This window comes from Henckelia pumila, chromosome 1 (assembly GCF_033568475.1).
Source record: "Henckelia pumila isolate YLH828 chromosome 1, ASM3356847v2, whole genome shotgun sequence".
Taxonomy (NCBI): Eukaryota; Viridiplantae; Streptophyta; class Magnoliopsida; order Lamiales; family Gesneriaceae; genus Henckelia; species Henckelia pumila.
Genome location: NC_133120.1, coordinates 136,538,430 through 136,561,221, shown reverse-complemented (window position 1 = coordinate 136,561,221; position 22,792 = coordinate 136,538,430). Strand labels below are relative to the sequence as shown.

The 22,792-nt window shown below is 34.2% G+C and overlaps 1 protein-coding gene across 1 annotated transcript; it reads left to right on the top strand.

Moving 5' to 3' along the window:
• Positions 1-10,576: 10,576 nt before the first annotated feature.
• On the top strand, positions 10,577-12,667 carry LOC140874061 (vicilin-like seed storage protein At2g28490; the record flags this gene model as incomplete). The annotated part of the gene is made up of 5 exons (XM_073277338.1): positions 10,577-10,739; positions 10,851-11,032; positions 11,616-11,696; positions 11,776-12,159; positions 12,245-12,667. Coding segments are annotated over 5 exons (1,233 nt in total), but the record flags the coding sequence as incomplete, so codon positions are not given.
• Positions 12,668-22,792: the final 10,125 nt, after the last annotated feature.

Genomic DNA, 22,792 nt, shown 5'->3' with positions numbered 1-22,792 from the left:
TGATTAAAAAGAGTCAGATCTGCACAAGACAGATAGAACAATTATGCCAACACCAAGAACAAACCTCTGTTTTGATCCATGAGAGCAAATGTTCTTGCGGGTTTCGCCTTTTTTTTATAGGTGATGAGGTTTGTTCTGAAGGGTAAGTTAGCGTCGAGATTCATTACCCCATTTCAGATTCTAGAGAAGGTCGGATATTTTGCCAACCGTTTGGCGTTACCACTATATCTCTCCAACATTCACGATGTTTTTTTTCCCATGTATCCCTACTTTGACAGTATGTGGTAGACAATTCGCATATATTGCATCCAACAGAGGTGCAATTAAAATCAGACTTGTCATACATGAAGAGATCTCTCAGAGTCATTGGCAAGAAAGACAAGGTTCTTCGGAACAAGTGCATTCTTTTATTCATGGTTCAGTGTCAGTGCCAAGACACTCAGGAGGAAACTTTGGAGATAGAGAGTCGCACACATTTATAGTATCCTGATTTTTATGATTGTATTTTTCCTTTAAGTTGTTCAGTTGTATTTGTAAAACTAGTGAGTTGTAATAAACCATGTTTTCAATGATATTTTGATTTTTTTTTTACCCTACTCCCGATTTCGAGGATGAAATCTCTTAAGTGAGGGAGAGTATAGTAATCCGATTATCATTTTAAGTTGATTAAATGATAAAAAAAATTAGGGTTATTAATTATTACAAATATATGGCTTAATCAAGTTCAAAATTAAATTCCACGCTTCGGACCCACCGAGAAGATCGAAAGATCCGAAGGTAGTTCGGAAGCACCGAATTGATCAGAATCAAGATCGGAAGAAAAGGTAGGGTTCGGATAATCCAACCTAAGATCGGAACGTCCGATCTATGTTAGGCCATGCAGATTTTATGGTGTCAACTATACACAAACACGTGGGAGTTTGGAAGGTCCGAATTCAGGTAGCCACTTAGGTGTCAAGAGGCTTTAGAAATGTCGATGCATGCATAGGATTGGAAGGTCCAAAGTGGAGATCGAAGCTTCCGAAGTGGCCTGTTTGGAACATGGCATGCATGTAGGGATCAGAGTTTCCGATCGACGCCTTTAGATAGGCCATCCGAGATCCGATTTCTGTGCTCATTTTCAACTTTCCTCTCTAGTATTTAGTGCATTCTTGGGCGTTTGAGTCGACGGTTCGATGGTTGCTCACTAGTTGGGCAATTCCGTTGTAGCGGTCGAGTTGTGTCCAAGAGGCGAGACATTCAAGTTCAAAGCAATGACGACGGACGCATGTATAATTCTAGACTCTTTATATTTTGGGATTCGTTATTAGTCTAGTTAATTCTTTTAGTAAACAATAAGTGATATGGTAGTTATTTGATTATTGGCTTGGACTTGTAATCCAGAGTTGCTAGATTTCTTGATTAGAGGTACAGACATACTATCCGAGATATCCTGGTTGAGTATTCATGTTCTATGTGTTGCATGTTTATCTATCATGTTTAACGTGCATATATTATGTCATAGTTATTATGTTGCATGCATGATCATGTTGAGCCTATACCTTGTTGAACAAAGTTTGATCGAGATAGCCTTTTCAATAACCTGTAAATTTTCATTCACGTACTCATAGCATGTGCATACTCATATTTCTGCATTGAGCGCTGTTATCACTCACATCCTCGGTTTTGTCTTGGACACACCATTCCATGGGGCAGGACTTAGGTTGGACGATCCAATGGGAGCGGTCGCTGAGGCTGAGGTTGCAGCTATCTATGAGGATCGGTGTTTATTTCTAGTTTAGTTTAGGGTATTTCATACTATTTGATATGGTTGTATAATTTTATCACTTGGGTTTTTTGTATTGGTTGTATTCTGTCGGTTATAATTTTATCTTGGTTTTTAAATTCCACTAGTATTTCTGCTTATTTTTATCTTAAGTTAATTGCATGTTATTAGCTACGTTAAATAGGTGATTCGAGAACGAGTCGCTACAACTGTGCATCTCAAAACGACGGAGACCCTCAAATGAGGGCGGTGTCTACGGGGACATCTATGGGAATACTCGTCTCCCCAATTACTAACACTACCATGACTCTCATCATCTACCATACATATGAAAAGATAACGCACATCAGACCCAAAAAGCCATACTAATTCCAAAAATGTCATGCGTGATCTGATACCATAAATTTACTGACCCTGCCGAGATCACCTACTAACTTCAATTTCTTAGGCATGCATTTAAATAAAAATAAGAAAGCAATAGAGCAACAGAAACTTAAACCGATTATATAACGCAAATCGACGGAATACAACCGGCACTAAAATCCAAAGTAAAAAAGTTATACAACCATATCGAAAGTACTGAAACTGAATCCAACAAAATAGTAAAAAGATCCAAGCGATCACTGACCATGCACTTAATCCTTTCTCGATCCTCCTACCTCATTCAACTTGAGACCTGCCCCTTCCAATGAGACGTCCAAGATAAAACCAAGGACTAATTCTGAGTATACGAACCGATATGATACATGCAAAATGATGTGACTGAGTGACTGATCAACTGTTAAGTCCTACTCAAATTAGGCGCCAAAGATTGCGTAACACCATATGGTAATCCGACCACAGGGTATCTCACACACTCATCTAGATCACCATAGTATCGGTCTCCATCTTCATGGTAGCTCCCGGTGTCAGACAATATACAAGGGTATAAGGCTGAGCCACGCTACTCAAAAGGTTATTTTGAAGGAGATACGACTCAACCTAAATATGCACATGCGCCATATATATATAAAGTAGTCAAACATGTATCATGACACATAATATGCAACATATGAGCATGCATACTCGCTGAAAATCCCAGTCGGTACTTACGTACTTCTAATCAACAGGTCGAGTACTATCAGGGTCTAGGGTCCGAGCCTACAGTCAAGTGATTAACGTATCACTATTAATGATCTAAAAGCCATAAATAAGCTATTAGATAATCTCATTATCTAAAAGAGATCTCGGACTATACCTGTGTCTGGCGTCAGCTCTTTGATGTCGAAGACTCCAACTCATGGGCACGAATTCGTTGATATCCCGGAAGCACCACGCAAATGCACGACCTCGATAGAAATTACTAAAACTAACAATATAGAGTGAAATAAAAAAAAGTAAAACATGTGACTTGGCAAGTTCAAAGTGATCCTAGGATGACCTATTTATATGCGGAGTTTGGAAGGTTTGAATCCTTGTTCGGAAGGTCCGAACTGAGCATGCTTTCCACGTCTCAGATTGCTACTGATCGGAATCTCCGATTTGCAATTCGGAAGCTCCGATCCTCTTTGGAAGCTCCAATCCTCACTTTTGAGATTCCGATCTCCACGTTTCCTTACACTCTTGACACCTCAACTCTATATGGCCTAACTGATTCGGAAGATCCGATCGCACCCTCTGCATATGAACTCTAATCCGATTAAATGTTTGGTTAATTAAATTGATGATCTCTTAATCATGTTTAATATTTTAATGACTTAAAATGGGGTACGGGTTACTACAGTTTCCAATTATAGTAATAGTTGGTTTTTTCATTTGTCCATGTCATTATTCTCTGAAAGCATAAGTTAGTGTTCTTGAGTCTTTGCTGAATCAGTTGGGTATGGAAGATTTTATCCAAAGCCAGCTGGAACTACGAAGTAAACTGATATCTTTGAGAATGTTGGTTGGATACTAACTAATGACTTGAATTATTTGTGCTTTAAGGATTTCAGTCGAGTTCAATACTCAATCTAGTTCACAAATCCAGTTTAGGTAACATATTCAGTTTATCTTGTGGATAGTCCTTTTGTTCGGTTGATATCAGTTCTGATATCTAGTCGAGGTCTAAGTCATTGTCTAGTTTGGATCATGTATTTTAGCTTAAGGACATAGTTACCTAGCTTGATTGAATTGATTCAATTTCGCTTGTTTTTTTTATAATTGTTTACACCAAAACCTTAATTGATCCAACAGTTTTAACTGCTTTCTCCAGTTCATATTATTAAACCAAAAAACCTTTATTTTTGCTACCATAAAATTCATTAGATTTCTATATTGAAATTAAGTTTAATAAAAAAATCAATTTTCAATCACACATAACGGGTGTATGCAAGTACACTATTGCGAATGATGAATGGGAATGTGATTGCAACGGGAAAACTTAATTACGAGGGGCAAAGCAAAGAAGGAGAAATAATTTCCACTTATTATGCGTAAAACAGAACTATTGTTTTTGGTGAATAATTTTTTTTGCTCTAGGAGGAAACTAACTATCAGTAAAAAAAAACTATAGATATTTCCAAAATAATTAAGCGTAAGAAATACATAAAATGGGTTCATGGGTCGTCCATACATGAAGAATTATCAAACCCGATTAGAACCAAATAATTTAAATATTTGATTTTTGAATTTCTATGAAGGAGTGGTTTGTACACATGTAATAACCTCCCCAACTTCTACAAATTAGGATATCACAATATATAAATGAACAAATAGGATAGTTAGAGAGGCCCGAGACCATTTTGCATGTGTGATTGATAAAATAAATATACTAACAAAATAAGTGAAGCATTTGGATTGTACTACAAAAAGATTCTAAATCTAATCATATTTTATTCAATTTGTTTTGAGATATTTGTAGTTTTTATGTCATTACCTATATATTCTTATTTCATATTTCTAAATGTAAGAAATATAAATGGGTAGCCTATGAAGGCTGACCCGATCCGACCCATTATATATTCAAATTTTACATTTGAATTATTGGAGGGAGTAGTTTAATTTCTTGCCTATGATTTAACTTCCATTTGTTTGGATATATAATTAGAATAAACTTCTATAACTCTAAAGAGAGTGGCCGAGAGAGACATTCATTTCCAATTAATATTGCAAGCAAAATCATTTCACAAGTTTAAGCATTTAGATTGTGCAAGTCGGACCATCGAATTGCTATTTTTTTTGGAAGAAAAGGTAGTAAATCAACTACGTTAACGATGCTATATTGAATTGTGTTTATTCGATTTATTACGATATATTAGAGTTAGATTTTCCTTCATTAAATGAACTAAATTTATAAGATTCTTCGTTTTGGTTTTTTAGTTTATTTTACACATAAAATTTTCAAATTTAAAATATCGTAATGAAACCAGATGATCAGAATTGTTTAGGTGTTAGAACACGAGATTGTTTTAATTTATTACTATTTAAGAAAGCCAAAAATCAGTATTGTGAAGAACAAAGTAATGAAGATGAAAATATATGTGTATTATTCACAATGAACAGTGCATGATATATACAAGCATTTCTCAACAATTTATGGAGCAAATCTTCTAAGAATTAGCAAATAAATCATTCCTCCTAAGATCTTTCCTAACCGAAATTATATGCTCCACAATTAAGGATTTTTGCTGCTAATACAATATTTACATTTCATTATTATATCTCTCAATACCCTCCCCCCCCCCCCCCCCCCCCCCCCTCTCTCAAGTTGGAGCATGTAGATTCCAGATGCCCAACTTGCGAAGTAAGTACTCAAATTGTTGTTTTCCCAACGCCTTTGTAAATGTGTCAGCTAACTGATCAGATGTCCGAACAGAGACTGGACGGATGGTATGATTACGAATCTCATCACGAAAAAAGTGACAATCAATCTCAATATGTTTGGTCCGCTCATAGAACACTGGATTGGCAGCAATATGCAGTGCTGCTTGACTATCACAATACAGTGGCATTGGATGCTCCTGATTGACACCGAGTGCCAATAACAACCCTTTCAGCCATTTTAATTCGGAAGTAGTGGCTGCCATAGATCGATATTCCGCCTCAGCAGAGGAGCGAGACACCATGTGTTGTTTCTTAGTCTTCCAAGAGATGGGTGAAGTCCCTAGTAAGATAAACCAACCGGTCAGAGATCGTCGAGTCAAGGGGCAGCTCGCCCAATCAGAGTCACACCATCCCGAAAGCCGCAAATTACAATCCGATCGCAGTAGAATTCCTTGCCCAGGATTCCCTTTTAAGTAACGCACCACACGCAAAGCACCTTCCCAATGTTCTACTCGCGGTTGTTGCATGAATTGAGCCAGTGTATGCAAGCAATAAGATAGATCAGGACGCGTAACGGAGAGGTAAATCAGTCGTCCCACCAAACGCCTATAACTCTCAGGATGAGACAGAAATTTGCCATTTGCCAAGGCCAGATTATGATTTGTCTCAAGTGGAAGAGATGCGGGCTTAGCTCCAAGTAGACCTGCCTCGGAAATGATATCCAATGCATATTTGCGTTGACATAAGAAGAGACCCTTAGGACTTCGAGCCACTTCAATTCCAAGAAAATACTTCAAACTACCCAAATCTTTCATATGAAAACAACTGCTCAAATATTTCTTGAAACTCTGGATGGTGGCATGATCATTGCCCGACACAAGAATATCATCCACGTACACAAGAACGTTGACTTGTTTCTTGTCACGGTGCAGGACAAAGAGAGAATAGTCCGAGTATGATTGTTTGAAGCCATAACTTTGTAGGGCAGTAGCCAACTTCGCAAACCAGCAACGAGGTGCTTGTTTTAAACCGTACAAAGATTTTTTTTCAAATGACACACCATTCCTGGTTTTTTCGAATCAAACCCAGGAGGAATGTGCATATAAACATCTTCTTTCAAATCGCCATGCAAAAATGCATTGTGCACATCCATCTGATGAAGTTCCCAGTTTTTAGCTGCTGCCACGGCAAGGAAAGTACGTACCGTGACCATCTTGGCTACCGGTGCAAAGGTCTCATTATAGTCAATCCCTTCAACCTGCTGATTTCCAAGAATAACCAATCGAGCTTTGTAGCGCTCTATTGTTCCATCAGCATTATATTTTATTTTGTACACCCATTTGCATAGTATGGCTCGCTTTTCGGGTGGCAAAGGAACCACATTCCATGTATCGTTGTCGTTCAGTGCCACCATCTCTTTATTCATTGCTATCCGCCAATTCTCATCCTTGATAGCCTCAGCGAAAGAATTCGGCTCAACACCTGCAGTAATAGCTGCCAAGAAAGCACGGTGTGGCAAGGAAAATTTATCACAGTTCACATAATGTGTTATGGGATAGGGGCTACCTGAGGAGTGCGTATGGGCAGGTGAGTTAACCGAGGAATTCGCAGAGGGGCTCAAGTATTTCACTGTGTGTAGGATATAGTCACGTAATCTAGAGGACTGTTGTCTGTCTCGATGACCACGTCCCAAAGAGACCTCAGATTCTTTCGATTCCAACACCTCGGACGGACCTGTTTCGAGATCTTGCGGAGAATTTCCATTCTCGCTAGCACCGATTGCTTCTTCCTCGTCGACAAATTCATCAAGAGCGGTGGCTTCCAACGTACCTCATGCTTCCCCAGATTTTTCCATATAAGGAATCGTATACTCCACAAAAACGACATCCCGAGAGACAAAAAAATTTCTGGCCTCCAAGTCATACAAACACCAACCTTTCTTCCCGAAAGGATATCCAATGAAAACACATTTTCTGCTCCGGCTAGCAAACTTATCTCTTCCATGTTTTTGATTATGTGCGTAAGCCAAAAATCCAAAAACTCGAATATTTTTATACGAAGGGCTTTGTCCAAACAATATTTCATAAGGTGTTTTCCCTTGCAACAAAACAGATGGTGTCCGATTAATCAAGTATGCAGCTGTCAACACACACTCCCCCCAAAACGCAAGAGGTAAATTGGACTAAAACGCAGTGCGCATGCCACATTGAGTATGTGACGGTGTTTTCGTTCGACCCTCCCATTTTGTTGTGGAGTTCCAGCACATGAGGTCTGATGTATTATCCCATTTGTCCCAAAATAATCATGCAAACACGTAAATTCAGTTCCGTTATCACTACGCACCATTTTCACTAATTTTCCAAACTGTATCCGAATCATGGCAAAGAAATTTAGAAGAGTGCGCCCCACTTCTCTTTTATCTTTAAGTAAATAAGTCCATACACCCCTAGAGGAGTCATCAACAATTGTCAAAAAATAATATGCACCACAAAGTGTTGGAGTTCTATAAGGTCCCCATAAGTCACAATGAATTTTATCAAAAATACTCAAAGCTTTATTGTCACTGGACGCAAACTCGTCTCGACACTGTTTTGCTCGAAAACAAATTTCACAAGCAGTAATCCTACTGTCACTATCTCTATCAACTATTGGCAACAATCGAATTATTTTGTCAGAAGGATGTCCCAACCTTCGATGACAAATATCCATATCATCTTTCTTAGTTGTCTTCAAAGCCAAACTTGATGCCACAACCCGAAAATAGTAGAGCCCCTCTCGCATATTACCCGCCCCAATTAGCATCCTCGAAGTGCGGTCCTGCATAACACAAAATTCATTAGTGAACTGAACAATGCAATTTGACTCCTTGATCAATTGGGACACTCAGATCAAGTTACACATCAAATTAGGAACATATAACACATTTTTCAGTTCCAACATCTCGTGCAAAATGACATTTCCTTCTCTTGTGGCTAAAACTTTCTTTCCATCTGGCATCCCGACAGAACAAGGCAGAACCTCCTTCACATTAGTTAATGTATCAAAACTTCCAGTCATATGGTGGGAAGCCCCGGTATCAATTATCCATTCCACTATTTTTTTCTTACCATTCGATCTCCCCGGATTTCCTTCTTTCTGAGTGTTCAACATATTGATCAACAGGTTCCATTGTTCGCCACTTAATCCGCTAAATCCACTTTGATCGGTTTCATTGAACTGCACTTGAGATGTGCTCCCTGGTGCAGTCACCTGTGCCGCATTGGCACGAATCTGCCCACTGCGTCCTCTTCCTCCGGATGAGGCAGGTGGTCTGTTTCCTCCTGTTCCACGTCCTGTTCCACGTCCACTGTCTCGAGGGCGATCCCCCCACCAGTCAGGATACCCGATCAATTGAAAACATGACTCCGCAGCATGTCCATCTCTTTTGCAAATCGGGCAGGGCACTCCTTTGCCTCGAGGTTCCATCCGTCCCTTTGAGCCCGATGTTTCTTGAACAGAAAAGGCTCACCTCATTGTTCCTTCCCACGAGCTATGTTGCGAACTCGCTCTTCTTGAATAATCATGGCATACGCTCGGTTCAAATTTGGCAGTGGTTCACTGCTCAATATGTTGGAACGTGTCGTGCCATAGACGGAGTCATCTTACCCCATTAAGAATTGGTGTAGTCTCTCCTCATCACGCCTCTTGTCTAGTTCTGCGCCAATGTTACAGTTGCATCCTCCACAGCGGCATGTCGGGTACTGTTCGTAGTTACCCAATTCTTCCCATATCATCTTAATCTTTCCATAGTAATTCACAACACTTTGGCGTGCTGTTTACATTAAGCCAACTCAGATTTGAGTTGTTGAATGCGTGGTCCATTCCCCACTGAGAATCGTTCCTTGATGTCTTCCCATAGTTCTTTCGCGATCTCCAAATAAGTTATAGTCGACCGCAAAGTAGGTTCGATGGTGTTTAGAATCCATGATACCAACATGGAGTTCACTGTCCACCAATCTTCCTGTTCTGCAGAATCATCTGGCGGCTGCTTCACTGAGCCATCAATGAATGAAATTTTTTTCTTGGCACGTAATGCTGTCCGCATCGCTCGAGCCCATTCTTCATAGTTCTCGCCTTTCAGCTGAACTTGCGTGATAACATTTCCTGGATTGTCATTAGCCGATAGATGATATTGCGATGTGTTCTTTTCTGTCACAACACTTTCTTTCTTATTTTCATCACCATCAGTCTTAGTCATGGCTTTGATACCATGTGAAGAACAAAGTAATGAAGATGAAAATATATGTGTATTATTCACAATGAACCGTGCATGATATATACAAGCATTTCTCAACAATTTAATGAGCAAATCTTCTAAGAATTAGCAAATAAATCATTCCTCCTAAGATCTTTCATAACCGAAATTATATGCTCCACAATTAAGGATTCTTGCTGCTAATACAATATTTACATTCCATTATTATATCTCTCAATAAGTATAATAAATATTTTTGATAAAATTTGATATACACAGGTATATTGCTTATACAAAGACACTGGTTATTATTATTTTTTTGTGACTTAAGAAAGCCAGAGAAAGTGTGCAACCGGGCAAAAACCCGAGAAAGTGCAAAATTAATTCCAAACAAATTTGGAGTCAGCCTAAATGACCGAAATAATAATAATAATAACAACAATAACATGAATATAAATACCAAATGACCTTGTCTCAAGGTGAGACCGGATATTTCTCACCTCCCAAATCATAACCTTAAACCCCAAGAATTCATCAGCGATTCACAGCTGTTCATCAACTCCCCTTCCCTTCACTCTACTTGTGTGCATATATATATATAAGCATCCCCCCGTAGCTCCATAATCAATCAACTTACCAAAGAAAATAATTAGATCGATAATGGGGAAAATTATAAGTGATCGGGAAGCACTCTTTCTGGTGGTGGTGGTGGTGGCAGCTGCGGCGGTTTTCTGTTCTCCGGCTGCGGCTGTTGAGGATGAAGGGTGGTGGAGAGAAGGAGGGAGTGATTGTTGAAGGATTCGAAGCACGTGGTGAAGACCGACGCCGGAGAAATGAGGGTGGTGAGAGGCAAATCTATCACAAATCCTATGCATATTGGATTCATTACCATGCAGCCCAGAAGCCTTTTCATACCACAGTACCTTGACTCCTCACTCATCATCTTCATTCGCTCAGGTACATACATGCAAATTAAATTCATCTTTAATTTTTTTTATATATATATATATATATATATATATGCATGAGTAGTAAGTGTAGTTTAATATTTGTTGATGCATGGTGCAGGTGAAGCAAGAGTTGGACACATGTGCAAGGACAAACTAGTGGAAAGGACATTGAAAATGGGAGATATATACAGAATAGAGGCTGGTTCAGCCTTTTATTTCATTAATACAGCACATAGCCACAGCCTTCATATGATCTGCAGCATTGATGCATCTGAGAGCTTGCACTGGCATAACATTCAGGTATAAATTATAGGGGAAATTGCATATATCACCCTTGTGAAATTTCGTGCTAGCTAATAACCCCCGTGAAAATTTTTTTAAGCTAATAACCCTCTGTGATTCTAGATTCGTAGCATACACACCCCTTCTGGCTAAAAAATAACGAAAATGCCCTCGACTTTTATGAACTATTTAATTTATCATTTATTTTATGTAGGGGTATTTTCATTATTTTTTAGCTGAAAAGGGTGTGTATGCTACAAATCTAGAATCACAGGGGGTTATTAGCTTTAAAAATATTCACTGGGGTTATTAGCTAACACGGAATTTCACAAGGGTGATATATGCAATTTCTCCTAAATTATATACTACCATCATTATTATTAGCTAGCCACGGAGTTCGTCGGTGGTCTGCGCAGAGTATATATATATAAATTGTGTATTAATGTTCAAGGATGATAAATGTATGCTGAACATTTCATCTTTAATCAGGGTGAAGCATGAGATTGTTATGCATTTAATTGATCCACAATGTTCAATTTAATTAATTTAAGATTAGAAGAAAATAGTAAACTACTCTTGATTTCCATGTATGTTATGGCAGTCTTTCTTCATAGCTGGTGGCGCATATCCAACATCCGTGCTGTCTGGATTTGAGCCCTCCACCTTGTCAGCAGCATTCAATGTAAGAAATAATTTTTCAATGGAAATTAGTTTCAAAGAAATGCCGGCCGGTTAAATATTATTATGTACGTACTTGACAGGTTTCGGAAGCAGAATTGAGCGAAATGCTAACCAGACAAAATCATGGACCAATTGTTCACTTATCAGACAATTCTCATGATTCCTGGTCTAAATTTTTGGACATGAAGCGACACGAAAATCTGGCACGTATGCGGAAAATAGTGGGAATCAAAGAAGCAGATGACGTAGAAGAAGGATCAACATGGTGCTCTTTCAAGGAGATGTTGTTTGGAAAGGCAGACAAGAGGCAGGATGAGCAATGGAGAAAACAGGGCTCCTGCAACATCTACGAAAGGAAACCCGATTTTAAGAACAATTACGGATGGAGTACTAGTTTGGATGAGTCGGATTATTCACCCCTTGCAAATTCAGATACTGGTGTTTATCTTGTCAGCCTAACCAAGGTGGAAGTCCTTTTGATGATGATTGTTATTCTTCTTTCTTGTTATGTTCATAACTATCATATATTATTAAAAAAAAAAAATGCAGGGATCAATGATGGCACCCCACATCAATCCTAGAGCAACTGAATTCGGAATCGTATTAGAAGGATCAGGGACTATCCAAATCGTGTTCCCCAATGGAAGCCTAGCCATGAACTCTAAAGTAAGCCAAGGCGACGTCTTCTGGATACCACGCTACTTCCCCTTCTGCCAAATCTCCTCTCGTACGGGCCGCTTCGAGTTCTTTGGCTTCACCACCTCGTCGCGAAACAACAGGCCTCAGTTCTTGGTGGGAGCCAACTCAATGCTCCATGCAATGAGAGGACCAGAGTTTGCAGCTTCTTTCGGAATGAGCAGCAGTAGGTTCAAGAAAATCGTCGATGCGCAAACCGAGTCGGCCATTTTGCCCACTGTTTCAAGTGGTGAGGGGGGATTTGGTGATGAAATGGACCTGGATTTTGATTCTTGAATATTGGTTTATTGTTTTTGAGTATGCCTCTGATTTTGCTGATCTCTTGTTGATTCGGGATGTAATAAAATTGTAAACAAATCGGAGTTTTTCTATAATTAATTTGCTGCTCTTTTTTGGCCAGCTCTTAATTTGGCCTCGAAATATGTGTAACATAAGATTGTGTTCACTGCACCCTCCGACAAACAAATAATACATACGAACAAACAGTTGCAAGAAAATTTTGGAATTAATTTAAAATCACTGAAAGCATATAAAACATTAACCAATAATGTCCTTGGTTTTTAAAAAAATAAAAATAAAAACATTTTGATTATATTTTTGGATTTTTTTTTTACTAAACTCTTGTTATTTACAACTTAATTACAAAATTTTATGAGAAATTAAATTAAAAACAAATCACGAATATACAAACACGTAACACATGCTCCGAGATGCTAGTTAAAATTAAATTTCTTAATGACACATTGGTGAAGCTTATTACTATTTTTATTTCCTCAACCCCCATTGTCTTTCTAGTTTTTCGATAAACCAACCAAATAATACAAATTATTTAATATTCAACATAATTATTAATATCTATAAATTTAATTCTTTTATTTCATTCAAATTAGATTATATCTATATATGTATATCTATTTCTACTATAAATCTACTATAAAAGGGTGAATGAAGGGCAAAGTTTTTTATTGTGTATTGTCATAATTGCCCAAATTTTGTTCATTGAAGTGTTAAATGCAAGGGGTAATTTTGAGAACTGCATGAAAATTATAAGGACATTTGAGGAAGCACAATAATTTCTCTCTCTCCCTACATAGATTAATGGGTTAATAATTGAGTTTTTATTTATTGTTAATAATTGAGTTTGTTTTTATTGCATCTTATTTTTATTGGGTTTTAATTGTGCGTCTTATTTTTATTGGGTTTTTAATTGACTCTTAATATCTTAGTTTTTTAGTTAGTTTTTTTGGATTTTAATTGAGTCAGTTCTTGTGGATTGTGTTTTAAGTCAATCATTTTTATTTTTATTTTTAAAATTAATATTTATGGGTAATAATGATTTTTTATCTTGAAAAATATATAATTATGATATAAATTAAGATGAAAAAACTGTTATGATTATAATAATATAATAGTAAGATACTAATAAAAATGATGAATTAATCATATTGAAATAGATCATGAATTACATAAGGATTGTAACAAATATAGCAATAGAAGAATTCACATGCATACTTTTTGTACTATGATAATAAAATAACTGATCATTTAAAATATTTAAGCAATATTTACAATTTTACAAAATTTTTGTTTAATATAATATATAGATATATAACATCATCATAAATTTTATGAAGAATAAATTTCATAATGTGATAATCTGTTAATAAAAGCATGCTATATTAAAAAGAAAATAAAAAATAATATAAAACTTTTTTGAACTCTTTAAACACAACATTTCAATTGATTTTTAAAATATCATATTTCATTTGTAAAGTTAATCATATACTATAACAATATAAGTGAAATCAAAAAATACATATAGTTTCTTTGTTATTACAAATAAATTGTGTCTATTCACCTCTTATTTAATTATAAAAATTCACCTTCACTGAATTGATTTGAATTATTTTTCCATCAATTTAAGAATACAAAATTTAAAACACATTTTTTTTAAAAAAATCTAATAAAAAATAAAATTTGGTTACGACAAACCTATAAAAATATTAAAAAATAATGATACGTCATAATTCAATAGATATTTGATCATAAAAATAAATTAGAGAAATAAAATTTTATCGAAACGTAATTTTTAGGAAAATCTAAAAAACAATTAACATAAAAATGATTCAGATGTTGGAAAATAAAAATATGCATGAATTCTTTAAAATTATTAAAGATAATATATATTTATTTTATTATGACTATAAAAGTGCTGATAGAATGACTAAGTTTTTTACTATGGATTTTTTATTTTGCTTTTAGATTGTATACTCATTCGATTAATTGTATTGATATTAGATTTTCTACACAGTGTTTTAAAATAGTAAGATACTAATAAAAATGATGAATTAATCATATTGTAATAGATAATGAATTACATAAGGATTGTAACAAATATAGCAATAGAAGAATTCACATACTTTTTGTACTATGACAATAAAATAACTGATGATTTAAAATATTTAAGCAATATTTACACTTCTACAAAATTTGTGTTTAATATAATATATAGATATATAACATCACCATAAATTTTATGAAGAATAAGTTTCATAATGTGATAATATGTTAATAAAAGCATGTTATATTAGAAAGAAAATAAAAAATAATATAAAATTTTTTGAACTCTTTAGACACAACATTTTAATTGGTTTTTAAAATATCATATTGCATTTTTAAAGTTAATCATATACTATAGCAATATAAGTGAAATCAAAAAATAAATTATTTCATATAGTTTCTTTGTTATTACAAATAAATTGTGTCTATTCACCTCTTATTTAATTATAAAAATTCACCTTCAATGAATTGGTTTGAATTATTTTATATCAATTTAAGAATACAAAATTTAAAACACATTTTTTTTAAAAAAAATCTAATAAAAAAATAAAACTTAGTTACGACATACTTATAAAAATATTTGAAAATAATGATACGTCATGATTCAATAGATATGTGATCATAAAAATAAATTAGAGAAATAAAATTTTATCGAAACATAATTCTTAGAAAAATCTAAAAACAATTAACATAAAAACGATTGAGATGTTGGAAAATAAAAATATGCATGAATTCTTTAAAATTATTAAAGACAATATATATTTATTTTATTATGACTATAAAAGTGTAAATATAATGACTAAGTTTTTCATTGTGGATTTTTTATTTTGCCTTTAGATTGTATATTAATTCGATTAATTGTATTGATATGAGATTTTCTACACAGTATTTTAAAAATATAAAAAATGATCTATAAAGTAAATATATGTTTGAAAAAAAAATTATTTTGACTGAAATTATTTTTAAAAAATCATGTATATTTAATAATTTTAACTTTAAAATTGTGAATAGAAACAAAAATATTTCATTAGATAATTTTTTGATAGATAATTGCATGAACATTTGGTGAAAAATGAATGTAAAAAATTAAAGAAAAATATAATATAAAATTTATGGATAATTTGGAATTTAAATAAAATAAATATTATAAATTTCATTCATAAATATTAATAAATTTCATTCATAAATATTAATAAATTGAAGATAATTATGAAAAAATAAAGAAAAATTTGTAATTTTGGTACGCTAATATTTGCAAATTATGATTTTGAATCTATATTTTCATATCAGATAATTACCCCTATGAACTCTCAAGATTCTTAAAGACATGGATGCAAAATGAATTATCTATTAACTCTTTGTGTTTTCAAATCTTGAGCACTTATATCTCCATGTTTTCAAGTTTAAGCACATTCCCTTATCTATACGTGTTTTTGTAGGTGTTTATATCCAAAATTTGAAACACAAGAACTTAATAGATATAGATGGTTTTTAGCGATATCCAAATCTGAGTTTCAGTTCGTCTTGCGTATTTTAATTTTTGGCAATTTTAGATATTTTTCATCAAAAATGCTGATGTAATACTATAAACGTCTACGCTACAAAAGTATCATATCGAAAAAAAGACTTTAAAATCGTAAAAAATAAAAAATAAAACAAAACAAAACAAATACAATAGACTTTGAAATCTGATAACACAGAGCATCAGAATTACAAACAAAGAAACTTATAGAATCAAAAAAGCAAATTTTCCAAAAATAAATGTCAAAATGTAATCCATGAACATTTATCTAAATAAATTTAAGACTCAAACATAAGACTTTATCAAATATTAGAAATTTACTATATCTTTAAAAAAATAAAAAAATGAATATTATTCGAAATTTTAATTATTACTTATTTTAATTTTTTTAAAAGGTGAATAAATTTAAATTTATGATTTGTCTTATGTTATATCTAATACATTTTCACGTGTCTAACGTACGAGACACGTGTTAATTGATTTTCTAAATATCATACTACATTTATAAAGTTAATCATATACTATTAGAATATAAATGCAATCAAAGAATAAATTATTTTTATATAATTTATTTGTTATTAAAAATACATTGTGTTAATTCACAACTTATTTAATTATAAAACTTCATCTTCAGTGAATTGGTTTGAATTATTTTATATAAATTTAAGAAAACAAAATTTAAAACACGTGAGCATTAAAAAGGTTTTTTTTTTCAAAAAAATATATAACAGAAAAATAAAATTTGGTTACAATATACTTTTAAGAAAATTTGAAAACAGCAATACATCAAAATTGAATAAAAATTTGATAATAAAAATAAATTAGAGAAATAAGATTTTATCGTACATAATTCTTAGAAAAATCTAAAAAAATTAAAATAAAAATGATTAGATGTTGGAAAAAAATATCTATTCATTAAAATTATTAAAGATAATAAATATTTATTTTATTAGATTGTGTATTATTTCGATAACATAAAAATTATTAGATGATGGAAAATAAAAATATCTATTTATTAAAATTATTAAAGATAATAAATATTTATTTTATTAAAGTGTTTATTATTTCAATCTAAAACAATTAACATAATAAACATTTTCACTCTAAATTTTCTATTTTGTCCTTAGATTGTGTATTATTTCGATTAATTGTATTGAAATTTTCTACATAATGCTTTAAAAATATAAAAAATGATATATAACGTGAATATATATATTTGTTTGAAAAATAAAAAATATTTTCACCGAAATTATTAAAAGAAAATCATGTATATTTAATAATCTATTACTTTATCTATTTAAAAGTGTGAATAAAAGGATGAAATTTTACCATTGTGAAATAACATTTTTACTGTTTTATTTACACTATAAGTAAGGTCATATAAAAATATATAGAGCTATAAAATTAAAAACAATATTTTAGTAAGAACATAAAATTAAATAAATATTTTTATTATATTATATGTAAATATTAATAACAATAAATATATTATACACTTTCATTAAATTTTAACTATTGCGTCCATTAATATGATTAGATAATTTATTTTTAATTATTATTTTCTAAAAAGAAGTATTTTTCATTTTTCACAATATGTTTTTATTTATTTTACACCTTATGTAATGTTAGGTAATATAAAAATATATAAGAATAAGCTAAATTTTAGCTTGTGGCTTAATTCAGTTGCAATTAATCAAATAGATAAATAAATATTTTTTAAAAGAACAAAAGAAAAAAAAAATTAAAACTTACGGTATTAATATAAAAATTTAGAATTAAAAAAAATATAAGAATATAAATCTTGAAAAGAACAAAACTAAAAACTAAAATTTACGGTAATAATATTAAAAGATAGAGTTAAAAACATATATTTACGAAATTAATGTAGGATTATAAATTAAATCTATTATCTACCTAAAAATGTTGTGAGGCCCGGTTACTCTAATTATATTTAATTATCAAACAATTAAGAAATTAATAGACAAAGCAGCGAAAAAAAAGATTTAAAATAAATTTTGGGCCAATAAAAATTTCGGCATGACCTCCCCGTAAGTAGGACATCCCAGAAATACTCAGACAACAGTTTATATAAAATAACTAAAACTAGGACCTCAACAAACTTAAACATCACACAACCAAGTGCCGGCCAGGCACGAAAACAAATTAAAACAGTTAACACATACATGAGCCGACAAGGCTCGATAACAATTTAAAACATAGCAGGAACTCTCAAATACAACACAAACAATCGGGGCATCTCCCCGGAGAATATAAAAATGACTCTGACATAATACATAATATAAATCCGATAATACATAATATAACTAGGAGACAAGACATGATTTAACCTCCTCAACGAGCTCCGCCAGCGGACCCTCCGCCTGGTGCTGAAAAGTCACTTGGGTAGCCTACCATGGTGCCAAACAGCAGCCACAGTAGCCCCCCAGAATTAACTGAGGTTAGGATTCTGGTATGAAACAGTTAGGCAACAACAACAAAACATATAAACTATGCATAAACACATTATAAAATGTAGTATGCAATGCATGAACTGGGCTCAAAGTAAACGGGATAACAGGAGCCAACAAACGGTACGATAACAACTGGAACAATGCTCGAGCTAGAACACAGGGGAGCTACATCGTCATGTAACTAAACCGCCCTGCCAAGTATGCGAGGTATGTCGTGCTGGGTGAAATTAAACACCCACGACTCGGCCTCCATACAGCTGATAACGATACAACAGATAGGCACAATAACGAACAACATACGATGTCAAGATTCCAAGTGCATATCACACAGAAAATGCATCAAGGAATAGACAATCATAATTTCGGTCTCAGGGATACTAGGCATAAAAAGCCACCAGCTGATTCCCGAAATAACAATACGTGTGCCCAGAGTACAATACAACATGATAACGGGTAACAAGAATGATAGGGCTCAACGTGTGATGTAGTGAATATCATGCCCTATTCTAAATGCCACAAAATATATCAAATAATTTAACATATAAACAACGAGGCATTTAAATTCACATAATCCATATAGTTCACGTAATCAACATAATATCGGCAAAACAATATTTATATTTTTACCGTTGTATGTTACCAACCGTAACATACCTATACCAATTCAAACGAAGATCCTCAACTCTAATTCCCAAATTTTCGGCCTACAACACAATTTATATTCCATAATATATCAAAACAATGCGATATAACCAACTAATTCAAATTAAATCCAAGAGGGTAAAATCCCAAAGTCGGTAGCCTGTTATACCTCGACTAAACCAGCTGGAATTTGGGTTTAAAAGCTTCAATATTCGAAGCTAGACTGATCTGGAACCGAACAAATATTGTATCACGGCGGTGACACGACGGCAGCTCGCCGGAGGACCCAAAACGCAACTGAAACGAGTCGAAATGGTGAGCTAGCGTTTGGACATGAACTAGGTTCCGAGTCCTACAGTTACTAAGCTTAAAAGGAATGAAACTTACCAGGAATTAGTCCGAGAAGAACCCACGAAGAACAGATCACGAACAGAGCTTTGGCATTGCACAGAAGCAGGTCACGAACTGGAATTGGTTTGGGTTCAAACGGGCATCAAATTCAGAGATTCTTAGCTTGAATCGAAGCCACGGATGTAAGGAAGAAAACCCAACAAACGAATCGAATTTTGGACTCCGAACGAGAAAGTTATGAGCGAAATACGCAGTCTGCACAGTTGGTGACGGGAGTGACGGGATTTGGGGTTAGGGATGAACTTTATTTTCTCTTTCTTCCTTTTGTTTTATGCGTGTATATGTATATATGTAAGGGTGTGTGTTTGCCTCTATTTAATTATTATTTGGGCAACTTGACACAGTCCAGATATTTTAACGCTCGTGTATTATTTTAGCTCTAATATGTATTTTATATCGTTTAAATCTCGATATTCAAAAATACATATTTTTAATACACTTACTAATTTATTTGGCATAAATAATTATTTTAATTTAGCATCTCAATAATAATTCTAATTATGCCAAATTACCAGATAATTAACTTCTGGGTCTTACATTTCTCCACCACTAAAAACAAATTTCGTCCTCGAAATTTTAGTTTACACACATACATCTGAAATGCAATACACCACAAATCCATGCTAGGAATCAAAATATGGGTAAGAAGTTCTCATCTTCTCCTCTGTCTCCCAAGTTGATTCCTCTACCCCATGCCTCGACCACTGAACTCGAACTAGTGGTACAATTTTGTTGCGATGTACTTTCTCCTTGCGATCCAAGATACACATAGGATACTCTATATAAGACAATGCTGGATCCAGTTCAACCTCATCAGGCTGAATGACATGAGACGGATCGGGCTCATACTTACGCAACATAGATACATGAAACACATCGTGGATGCCATCCAAAGATTATGGCAACTCCAACCGATAAGCACAAGACCCAATACGTTAAACAATTCTATAGGGACCAATGTATCGAGGTGACAACTTACCTCTCATACCAAAGCGAACAACACCTCTAAACGATGAGATTTTCAGAAATACAAAATCTCCAACTTGAAATTCCAAAGATCGACGACGTTTATTTGCATAGCTTGCTTGTCGATCTTGGGCAGCTTTCATTCTTTGACGGATCAACTGAACTTTGTCATGCATTTCCTGAACAATCTCGGGTCCAGTCAATTGCTTTTCACCGAACTCATCCCAACAGAGAGGTGATCTACATCTACGACCATACAAAGCTTCAAAAGGAGCCATACCTATAGTCACTTGGAAACTGTTATTGTAAGAAAATTCCACTAATGGTAAAGCTTCTTGCCAACTGTCTTTAAAATCCATAATTACAGCTCTAAGCAAATCCTCAAGAGTTTGGATTGTACGCTCAATTTGACCATCGGTCTGAGGATGGTATGCAGTACTCATCGCAAGTCGTGTACCCATTTCTTTTTGAAAGCTAGTCCAAAACTTTGAAGTAAATCTAGGGTCACGATCAGAGACTATTGCAACTGGAACTCCATGCAGTCTCACAATATTCTCAATAAACAAACGAGCCATTTTCTTATACGAGTAAGTCCTTTCATACGGAATAAAGTGAGCTGACTTGGACAATCTATCAACCACTACCCAAATGGCATCGAAGTGACGAGAAGTACGTGGCAAATGAGTGACAAAATCCATAGCCACATGTTCCCAATTCCACTGAGGAACTTCAAGACTGTGTAGTAATCCTCCTGGTCTCATACGTTCTGCCCTGACTTGCTGACAGACCATACAACGAGATACAAACTCAGCTACATCCTTCTTCATGTTCTTCCACCAAAATTGAGGTCTGAGAATATGATACATTTTCTTGCCTACTGGGTGGACGCTATAACGAGTACAATGAGCTTCAATAAGGATGGCTGTGCGCAAGTCAGGAATATCTGGGACAACTAATCTTCCATTCAATCGAAGAGAGTCATCTAAATAAATTGAAAATCCAGATTGATGTCCTTGAGTCACTAAATCATAAGATTTCTGAATCTGGTCATCTGACTTTTGGGCAGCTTTAATAATCTGAATTAACTCAGGTTCAACAGAAATCTGAGAAACACAGATAGCATTCCCTTGGATCTGAAAATTCAAACCAGAAGTGCAGATATCCTCGTGCAACTTAGAAATATAGATTGAGGAGAGTTGAGCATCATTATCGACTTTACGACTCAAAGCATCAGCAATGACATTCACTTTTCCCGGATGATATTGGATCTCACAATCATAATCTTTCAAAAGATCCATCCAACGTCTTTGTCTCATATTCAAATCAGATTGAGAAAATAAATATTTGAGACTCTTATGATCTGAATAAATTACAAATTGTTCTCCAAATAGATAATGTCTCCAGATTTTTAGAGCGAAGACAATAGCAGCCAATTCAAAATCATGGACAGGATACCTAGATTCGTGTGTCTTCAACTGACGAGAACCATAAGCCACTACTCGGCCATGTTGCATCAAGACACAACCTAATCCTCGAGACGAAGCATCTGTGCAAACAACAAATCCTCCAGAACCACTTGGAATTGTAAGTACTGGTGCAGAAGTCAATCTCTTCTTCAACTCAACAAAACTTGACTCACATTCATCAGACCAAATAAATTTCTGATTTTTCTGAGTCAACAAAGTGATAGGTTTAGCAATCTTTGAGAATCCTTCAATGAATCTACGATAATAACCAGCTAAACCTATAAAACTCCGAATCTCTGGCACATTCGTCGGTCTTGGCCAATTCAATACTGCTTCTACTTTACTTGGATCAACAGAAATACCATGTTCAGAGATAACATGGCCTAGAAAGACAACTCTGTCTAGCCAGAATTCACACTTGGACAACTTTTCATATAATTGTTTCTTTTGAAGAATTCGAAGAATTAACCTCAAGTGCTTGGCGTGTTCTTCTTCGGACTTAGAATAAATAAGAATATTGTCGATGAAAACAATGACAAACTTATCGAAATATTTTCTGAATACACGATTCATCAAGTCCATA